General features: G+C 36.3%; 1 protein-coding gene across 3 annotated transcripts in view; it reads right to left on the bottom strand.

Moving 5' to 3' along the window:
• Positions 1-361: 361 nt before the first annotated feature.
• Positions 362-10,525, bottom strand: part of ELL2 (elongation factor for RNA polymerase II 2) — a 52,695-nt gene continuing 42,531 nt past the window's right edge. For 2 of the 3 annotated variants that reach the window (XM_026083478.1, XM_026083477.1), the window contains exons 9-12: positions 8,349-8,418; positions 4,946-5,117; positions 3,850-3,894; positions 362-3,716 (exon numbers count right to left, since the gene is read on the bottom strand). In XM_026083478.1, the coding sequence (XP_025939263.1) occupies positions 3,600-3,716; positions 3,850-3,894; positions 4,946-5,117; positions 8,349-8,418 (404 nt within the window). In that variant the 3' untranslated portion in view covers positions 362-3,599. Of the gene's footprint in view, positions 3,717-3,849; positions 3,895-4,945; positions 5,118-8,348; positions 8,419-8,797; positions 8,890-10,525 lie in introns of those variants that run through there. The other variant, XR_003256301.1, reaches the window with a different exon arrangement.

Genomic DNA, 10,525 nt, shown 5'->3' with positions numbered 1-10,525 from the left:
CATATGTATTTAGTTTTCAGCTCTAACTAAAGCAGCATTTTTTCAGTCCAACAGGCTGGAACAAATTACCTTCTGTTCACTGACAAGATAAATTAAATGGGCTGAGGCACTTTTTATGCACATCTTCCTCATTTTGCTATCTACACTTGACAGCAGCACTTCTGCACTGTAGTGGTGTCCCCTTCATAAATTAGTTGTAGCATACCATAATGAGACTATGCCATGAGGTGTACTCTGATCAGCATTGACCTTACCACTGAAGTGGTAAGGCGGTAAGTAGTCCTAATGACAGAATCAGTGCTCCATTGCAAAGGTGCAGGAGTCCCCCCTTCCCACCTCCAAACAAGAAAGCCCCCAAGTCTCAGAATTGCAAAGTTAATATTTTATTGAACTTAAATTGATGTAGAACAGAGGGGCAACAATGGCTCAAGTGTTCATTAACAAAACGCCCCAGGATGTTTCACTTACAGATTTTTAATACAGTTTGTATGGAAAAAATTGAAAAAAGTTTTAAAATAGTCTCCAAGTCAGAAAGGGGGATTCACAGCCCTGTTTTAAGCCTTCATATTCCCAAATATTGTTCTCCTTTATTCAATTTCATACCCTTCCCTAAAGAAAGAAGGTTATGGAATTGCTGGCCACGTCCCTCCCCCCTCAGGTACACAAACAAATTATATTAAAACTTATGAAAAGAATTAATTATACTTCAAAGTAGCCATAGGTCTCAGCATGAATCAACATTTACATACTCAGAAAGACTGGCTGTAACATTACTATAAAAAAAAAAAAAGCTAATCGGATGAGCAAAGTTACAATATCAACACTTTAATCCAACTTTTGTTGGAATCCTGTTTAAGAGTAACTTGCCTCCAACACTTATCTATGTGTTTTTACAAAACACTTCCAAAAGATTTGATTTTTTTTTCTTTTTTTAACTGACAAGGTCAACTGAAGACTTATAAGCAGTCAACAGTGAGCAGCTTTAAGTGACAGTTTAGAGCACATCTACAATTAAGAAAAAAAGTTTACTTTGAGCACAGGTTTTCCTCCCCCCAAAATATAATTGGAAACCAATCGTCCTAGCCTATGATTTTTTTTTTTTAAGCCAACTGGAAAGGGCTATTGCCTCCCTTTTGACCCCTGTTTTTCTTTTTTTCTTTTTTCTTTTTTTAAACTGCAGTGAGATTCACAGTTTCCATAAAGGAGACATGCACTGTTGCCCCTTCTCTACATCAATCTTTTGTTTCAGATTTATAGTAGTGTAACCCAAGCCAAGATGCCACCATCTGCACTTTTTGTTTCTTTGAGCGAGTAGGCCAGTTTTACAGGAAGTTTTAGAGGCCCTACTTATGGGCACTCAGCATCTGCTGAACAGGAATGTCAACTCAAGGGAAACGAGATATGTAGATTTACAGCACTATTTTGCAATACATAGGCTGCTAGGTATACTTGCAAGGCTTAAGAAATGCCCAATGCAAATGGGCAAAATCTTCAATTAAGGCCTTTACAGTAGCTTGTCAGGTCTCGTGATGATACGCAGTGTTGGACCTCTGAAGTAGTATTAGCCTCCAGCTGCAATAGATACACAGCCTGTAAACCAGAAGATGCATGCCAATACAGGTCACTTTTCTACACAGGAGGAGGAAAAAAAATTAGTTAACTGCACTGGGTCTCAGCTATACAGTGATAGTACTATAAATGGTAACAACACATTTAGACAGTTGCAGCAGCGTTGTGTGTTCATTATGGCAGCCAATGTCAGATTGGTGCATACAGTCCAGCTAAAACCACTTGCTGCCTAAATTGGTCCCAGTATCAGGAACTTCACATTATTTTAACCTTAACAGCCACTTTAAGATTGAAATCTAGCCATCCAGTGCAGCTGCACCAGAACCGCAGTGAGGTTAACAACTCCTGCACTTCTATTTGGGCATTGCTGTGTGTGTACACTCTGGCTTGAATTCAGTCTCGAAATCCACGTGCATGCAACTGTTAATGGGAAGCAAGAACTCTGTTTTACTATTTGAAATGTGAAGTTTAGAACAACTGCACTGATCTGAGGGACCCAAAAATCAACTTGGTCTCAAATAAGTAATAACACATAGCTATAATGCTAGGCATACCACACCACACAGTGTGCATACTATTTCATCTTCATTAGCGTAACATTTTTGAACACAAATTTCAGGTGAAAATTCCAATGCTCCCATTTACCTGAATGCATGTTTTCTGGCAATTTTCAACATTTTCTGGTTTACAGTGATACACAACAGTTTTTTGATGCTGGAGACAAAGTTTATTAGAGATACTACCAAAATTTTGGCAAACATTTCAAAATCAAATCTGTAAACATAATGCTTCCCTTTTCAATTGGCAGCACTTTGAAAAGACAAATACAATAAGACAAAGATTTTGCTTAATTTTGACCAAATAACCTGTGTTCCACATGATAAAGTAAGCAATGGTTTAAATCAAATTAAACCAAAAAACTGCATGAAATGAAAGTTTGTGCTGTTTGGTGATCACAGTATTTTATAGTTAAATACATCTGTTCTTTGTTATACTCCTGGCACCCAGGACAAAAATCTTTAAATATACATTTCATGTAGGCAATAGCTTCTTTGCATATCTCTCTTCAAAAAAATACTTTATAGCAGTATATAAATAGGTAACCTACATGTTTAATTTTATAATCTTGCCCAAAAACTATATGTCTGTTTAATTTTGTAAAGTATCAATTTCCAGCATTAATAAAGCTGACAAACTATTGAAATGGAAATGCTCTCATCTTCCACAATAGAAGTAGCAATTTTATAGGAAAAAACCTACAGCAACACTCATCAGTTGTTTTAACCTGAGCATTTGGCCTACTTGAGAGTAGCAGCTTTTTTTCCTTCCCCCATCATGCATGCTCACACCACACATTCTTGCACACATACAGTACAAGCACACACTTTCAGACACTGGTAGGCCACGTAGTGCTTCCCAGGTGCTCCAGGAAAGCGGGAAGCAGTGTAGCTAATAATTTAACTACACTAAATATACACAAGCAAACACCTTAAGGCAATCATTGCAATGGGGGGGGGTTAAGTTGCAGGGGTAAGTTTCTGTTGTAACAAAGATGGGCTGTATATAGCATTTATATACATGCCTCTTAACCCTCCAAAACAATGTTTTTTGTTTTTTTTTTTAATTTTTGTGCAAATTTCTAAACCTTCTACCATTTAAGGCAAAGAGTTTGCATTAACAAGAAAGGTCAGAAAACAGCCTTATATTTATCCAAAAGCATTTCAATTTGCTACAATATTTTCTTAAAATGTGCACAACTTCAAAGTAGATGTACTGGATCCCCAGTGTCTACTGATAAAATGATTTCCATGGACAAACATAAGTCTTGAAGAAAAGAAGGGACCAGAACAAGCAGCTTCAAATATGCATATAAGCAACATCAACAACAACAAAAGTAGTAACTCAAGTCTCCTAATACTGAAACTTTTGTAATGCAAAAGTTTAATCTTTTTAGAATCTTAGAGCAACTCATTTGGAATTTTAAATAAATAAGCTTAGGTTCATTCACATCTCCTGGTCCAAGCAGAAGACTAGTGCCATGACTCTGCTTGCCGTTGGTCAAATTCACCTATTAGTCTTTTAATATGAGCCAGCTTGTTATGAAGATATTCACATCTATACTTCTCTTCATGGTAGTTGGGGCTAGACTGCAAAGAAAAAAAGAAAATTAGGGCATGAAAATATTTCTGAGTTTAATTTTTCCATGTCCATTGCTTAAAAAATGGCCTCAAGCCAGACTCGGTTCTTTCCGCCTCCCACAAATCAAGTTGTTGCACATACCTGTTTTATCTTTCGATACTCTTCTAGGACTTCCTCGTGAAGGTTCTTCAAGGAAAAAAAAAAATGTGAAAACAACATGAAGAACATTTCACTACTACTACAAAATGCAACTCTACTTAAAACCTTAAAAAAAAAAAAAAAAGAACAGTTTTACTAAGTATATTTTCTTATCCATAAGCCACCATTCCTGCTATGTTACCAAAAAAAAGCACTGCAATTAAACCTGTAAATAAGCAACAAAAGCAGCATGTGTTTGAAGATTCCCTTTATGAAGTCACTTTAATGCCACTGTAAAATACTTGCATTCACAGTCAGCTCAGAGGTGGGTGGAGTCTTGAATTAAGGACTAAACAACTTTGTGTAGGATTTTGACAAGCTACAAAAATCACATTTAGTCCTTGTAGGGTCAGAGCACAGCCATGAGTAACCAGCAGCAGCACAGCTAYGTATCTTGTCACTGCCATTGTGGAATTACTAGTTATAGGGGAGTTCTGAAGGGTTTTCTCATTTCTCAGATTGTACAGTACCTAGGATTTTAAATTATTCTTTCTGTTCACAAATATGTTTGCCATCTCTCCAAAAATTTATAAAAGCCAGATGTTGCCAAAAATCCACAGTATATACAGAGAACTGAAGAATTCTGGTACTGAACACTTGAGATTTATTCATCCAAATATTAGGAATCTAGGCTTGAAAGCAGGAATACCAGGTTTTAATAAACTTTGCTAAAAACTTCAGCTGATATTTGGGCCAGCCACCTAGGAGCTAAATACATTTGTGAATCTAGGTCTAGTTAAGTGTATAATAACTGCTAAAATCAAAGGGAATGGAGTTTCAGGAAAGCCTTGGCACTATGGTCGTTTGATTTCATGTGCTTTTTTTCCTCTGCATCTGTATAGTGGCACTCTACCTCACCAGGATACTGCCAAATGTTCATTAGAGCCTGAGGTAATCTGACAACTCCAGTTATATGACTATAGGCAAGAACTTGACAAGTCTTTTAAAACTATATCAATATAATTTAATAGATTTATATGTTGAAGCATCTGCCTATGCTGAAAATGTGGACATCTGGAAGAGATTTATTCTTCTTTACCTGATATTCCTTGGATCCTGGAGAAAGTAGTTTCCGCTGTGCATCAAGTTTCATGAATCTCCTAGTGACATTCTCCATCCGAGCATGCAAATTCCTGTACTCATCATACTCTGCATTGAAGTCATCCTTGTAACTCTGGCGTTGCTCATATGAGACTATAGCTATGTACTTTCTAATGGAAAAAATAAGTGTACAACTTGAATTTTTACACCAAGGACATTTCATAATTAGTTAATATCAAACAGTTGCCCAAGCTTGCTTTTAGGTCAGTTAACTATTTGACTGACTTGGCTTTTCTAGGTGTAAGTGCATATGATGCGAGAGAACATATTTAGGTAATTATAATCTTCATAAAAATCTACTGTATTTTTATGGCAATGACTTGGTAATATTTTGCTTTTTAGGGTTTCATTCAGAAGTTGTGCAAACTGTAGCATACCTGCATAACATAAACAATCATTCAAATTTAGAAAGACTAATTAATGCATCAACCTAAGGATAACTTAGATTATAGTCTGGTTCTGTGAAGGGACAGATTAGTCTTATTTCCTTTTGAAAATTCTTTTTGTTGCATTTTTGGGAGGGACTAAAATTATGAACTGGGATGCAGTTTAGGTTTTTGCTAGATTTGTGCCACTAACAGAAATAATAGCTATTGATAATATTAATTATTTTGATAAACAGAAGTTCAATTCATCTATCATACTTGGAATACAGCAAACTGCAAGGTAAGTCTGAAACTTGGAAAAAACAATCACATCCCCTCCCTCCTTAGGGAAACACAACATAAATGGTTAAAGTCACTGATGCTATTGACACACTTTCCTCATTCTTCTCTCCTCCAAATAAACATAAGAGGATATAACAAGCTCATTATACAAATCCAATATAAGGCAGCAATGCAAGCAATAGATACAATCGTGGCATTTTTTGTTTTTGTTTTCTTTCAGTCACACTAATGGTTTAGGTCCTCCTAGCCCAAAGACTCTCTTTGGATGACACAGGCACCTTTCCTAAGCAGAAGAGTTCTTCAAACCACCCTTTGATTAATTTTAACATGCTGCAAAAATCAAACAGGTTGAAACTTTGTACTAACACAGATGACAGCTTTTAGCAGTGATGTATAGCCTAGTCTAGATGCACCTGATTAGTTTTATTTAAGAGACTGTATAACTACTAAAGATGCCCTTCAACTTTTCAGGCGATACCACTAAAGTGATAGTGTGGAATATTGGCCTACAAACAGGTACCTCACATGGGCAAGCAACACCACAGCAACACATCCTAGCAAAGGACACAAGTGCCCCAGCAAAGCAGTTGCAATGTAAGTGTGAAAGAGAGAGAAGTGAGAGTAGAAGGGAGAGAAACTGAATTTATTTTTATAGCTTTTGCTTTAAGTTTGCTTAAAAAGATTATGTTATTTTGCTCTCATAACCTTTATCTTAAGATGGAAAGAATCTTTATACTAAAGCCATGATTACACTCATGAATTACATAGTACTTAGAGGCAGGCAGAGAAGTTGGAATAAACTATTAAAGTCCTTTGAACTGGATCATATTGTGGGTGCTTTCATGTTTTAATATTTCTGTATTGATCAAGCAGATTTTTGAAACAGTCATACTTTAATTTCTTTCCAGGATGCCAAGGCCACTAGCTTATCTGGAAGATTATTCTAAAACTAGCTCCTTTCACAGAAAATTCTATCATTAAAGTTTTTATCCCCAGTCAGAACTAAACCAACTTTATAAAAATTTTACCTGAAAAGTTTTTTTTCTTATTTTATTAGCAATGCTATTGGCATCCAACTTTAATATTAAATAGCATCAAATAATCACATACATCACGTTACTGTGCTGCCTCCTTTAACACAAACAGAAGATGCACCAAAGTTCAAGTGCTTGGCTGTAGGGAGGCCTCAACTCACTTATTTAATACTGCTGACATAACAACTAGTTTAACTGATCTTTTCCTCCGACAGAAGTTGGAGATCCAGGCAATTAGCAGTATCTTAACAGACAGGGACAGCAGCCTGTCCCCTTCTGCATTGCAAGTGTGACAACAAGGGCCCAGCATCGCCGTTGCAGCCGACACCATGTCATCGCACTGCTAGAATGCTGCAAGCACCCACTGGCTGACAGATTGTGTTGCTCATTCAGCTCGGAACATTGCAACAGCCATCAAAACCTTCTCAAACTCATCTTTCCAGGTGAGGAAAGAGCTTTGGACACCTTCCCTTCCCCACACAGTATTTTGTTAGAAATTCAGGTTGTAGTGACCAAAGCCTTCCAATAATTGCACAGCAGTCATTTGACTTTTACATTTTTTAAAAAGGCCATCAATAAAACAGTGGAACCCCCCCCCCCCCCACACTGGGTATTTGCAGAAGCTATTTCTGTATGCAGTGTTAGAACAGTAAAAAAAAAAATCCTTCTGGTAAAAATGATCTTTAATATTATAAGAAAAGGTATTTAGGCAACCAATTGATTCTACTATTAGAGCTATTTCACTCTTTAATACTTGTCTTACTGCAACAATGGTTGAAAATTCTTTTTAACAGGTAAATTTTAACTTTTGGACATGTTAAATAATCTTGTGTGTGACAGTTAAGGGGCTAAAATTAAACTTACTGGCAAGTAATTTTTTTATTTTTTTTTTGAAGTTTATCAACTGTAACACCCCAGTCACTAGGTATGTATTTCATATAAAAGTTTAATGCATTTTTATCTTTAATTATCATTAGAAGCTAAAGTTTAAAGTTTGAGCTGAGGTTTTTCTATTTTCTCTAGCTCCTTGATCTGCAATTGTATAGCAAAATGGGGTATTTTGCTGTACCTTCAAGTTCAGCAGTGGCCATCTGACATCAAAGCTTTAAAAATAACTTTGACGGTTAACTCCTTCTACTTTATTATATATGTTTCATAATGCTGGACTTTAGAGTTTGCTATTTTCCCCCCTCCACCTTCTCAGCTTAGATGCTCTAAGTAGTGAAAACACAAAAAAAGATGCCTGAATTTCACATATTCAGTATTTTAATATTCAACTGTCCTCTTGTGTTGCCTCACCTCTAAAAAGAAAGCAGCACATGTTGATATTCCTTTCCTGTCCTGCTGTTATGAAGGAGGAGGATGAGATTAAATGACTTAAGTCTTCTGAAGTGTATAAAAAAACCAAACCTTGGTTTTAATATTTTTTGCTCAAAATAATTAAGGACCACCTCAGAGTTCAAAACTTGCAGGTATTCAAATAAGGCTCCTGGTTGATTTAACATTAAAGGAACTTGTCATTATTCTAGAGATCTATTTTGGCAAATTTTCTTTTTTGCAGCTAAACAGGAGTTTTTACAGGTGATTTTTCAACTGCTTCAGTGAGTGGTGAGAGATTCTTGATCATTATTTTACTCACATGAAGTAGTCTGGTAGTTCACTTGTTGATGAAGGAGGATCCATGGAGGCAGTGCAAGTTTCTTTAACTCCTATAGAAAAGCAGAAGTTTGACATTCATGATAAATGGTTTCCTGACATTCATGAAACAGATTTAATATAGCCAAATACCAATCTGATGGTCCTGCAAAAATCCTTTAGAGTTTTATTCTCACAGTAAATTATTAAGAATAAGCTCTACAGTTTAATAATAGAGCTCACATAGCCTTCCCCATAGTAGGCAGTACCAGAGTTTAAAAGCAGGGCACAGCTACTTCAGTCTACAGGTAACACATTATTAACTCAAGGTCAACCTTTCTTATTTCAAGACCTGATGCGGCATCTGCACGGCAATTCAAGTTATGCAGCAGCAGATGTAGCTGAACAACTTAAGATAGCTTGATACACACACACACACACACACACACACACCCCAACATCCAGGTTCCAGAGGACTGCAATAAATAGGGTAGAAAGCTGAAGTTCTTCTCAGGCAACGTTTTTCTCCTGCCTTCCCTCCTCCCCTGGCAATTACAGATATGCAAAGTTAGATTTAATTTCAGCACTCTTCTAAACAGAGAATAGCACTCTATAGGAATAACTGGCATTCAGGCTTCAATTACATGCAACAAAGATTTGCTCCTCGTTAATGCAGCAATACTGGGTTTGATACAGTTTTTTGCACTTGTAAATTCTCTTTGAGTTGGCATTATGAAAGCAGAGTGCACTTAAACCCTAATCCCTCTGTTTAAAGTAATATTTTGAGAACCACTTATCTTCTTGATAAATAAGAAAAATACCTATTGTAAGGAAAAGTTACCTGGAACAGGAAGAAATGTTCACTATCTTGGTAATACATCTCTACTTTTCATTTAGGGTTTGCTGGGAAATTTTAAAAAGCCCCACACAATCCTATATATTATCTTACATTGCCACTGTTTAAACACAGTATTTCTGCTAAAGCTCAAACATTCTTACCAATCTCTAAGCTATCTGAGCCTCATAAGTCAAGGAGAGTAAAAAGCTATCATACTATGTTCTACTTGATCCCTTTGCTTTTAATAATAAAAGCATTATGTGGTATAAAAGGTGGAAGTGGGAACAAAATTTCTAAGAGATAAATGCAAACAGCAGTACAACTGTTCGTTGTACATATATACAGTAGAACTTATGTGAATATGGTTTTGCTGTGAACATTTCATTTCCAGAAACTCAAGTGTTATTTGTTCGAATGACTTGGTACACTTAGGAACTTCAATACAAGCACCAACCTGAAGCATAAGATTGATTCCCCCCTGCTTCAGCCATTCAGAATTTTGTTAGTGGCCTCTGGAGACAAGTTCTCATGCTTATAAGTTTAGTGTTAATATTTTTCAAGACAATCGCAGGTCGCATGTGAACACTGTGTAACATGTCCAGGATAAATGTGAAAAGACTATCTCAAAGCACCCTCATCTACAAGCACAACAGTACTTCAGAGAGGCACCCTAAATACTCTAAATAAGCCCTGGGATTGTTGTAGGTAAAGGCTGAATCTGACTTCCAGGTTGTTAGCCAAACCTCCAAAATACAACACACAGGTTTAACAAAGGAATCGACCTCTGCACTATGATGATTTTTTTAAAGAAAAGAAATGAAGTATAATCTGCGTGTTTCCATTTAGCTTTGCAGTGGCATTTTAAAAGTGTTTATATCTTTTTACTTCTTTTTTTGAAGTAAAAAGTTCTTGTAGTCAAGAGGAAAAAGTTTATAGCACTGTCCAAACCAAAACTCTAGTAAACCATACGCCAATTTATGTCATAAAGGCAGAGTACCAGGATCATTTGCATATGGTGAAATACGTTTGCATCTGTTCCATGTGTTTCAATAAACAAGTAAATAACAACAAGTATGTGTGAAAAGCTTTTAATCATGTAATTTGAGTGTGCAGGTTTTAAAACTTGCTGATTCAAGAAACAGAGTAGCTTTCAGTGAGCTACCAATTTAATGGAAATCAAGGGAAAAAAATCCATTACTTGTGTTTTTCTAGTATCTAGCCCTCCCTTTTAGCCAATTACTATCTAATAGTGATCCWTTTAGTAACTACAGCAAGGGAGAACTAGATCATTCCCATTTCCAGTCCCCGGTTTCACTGATCAAATTATAAAGGTTACCCATGTT

This window comes from Apteryx rowi, unplaced genomic scaffold (assembly GCF_003343035.1).
Source record: "Apteryx rowi isolate R43461 unplaced genomic scaffold, aptRow1 scaffold_603, whole genome shotgun sequence".
Taxonomy (NCBI): domain Eukaryota; kingdom Metazoa; phylum Chordata; class Aves; order Apterygiformes; family Apterygidae; genus Apteryx; species Apteryx rowi.
This window is presented reverse-complemented; position numbering and strand designations above follow the sequence as displayed.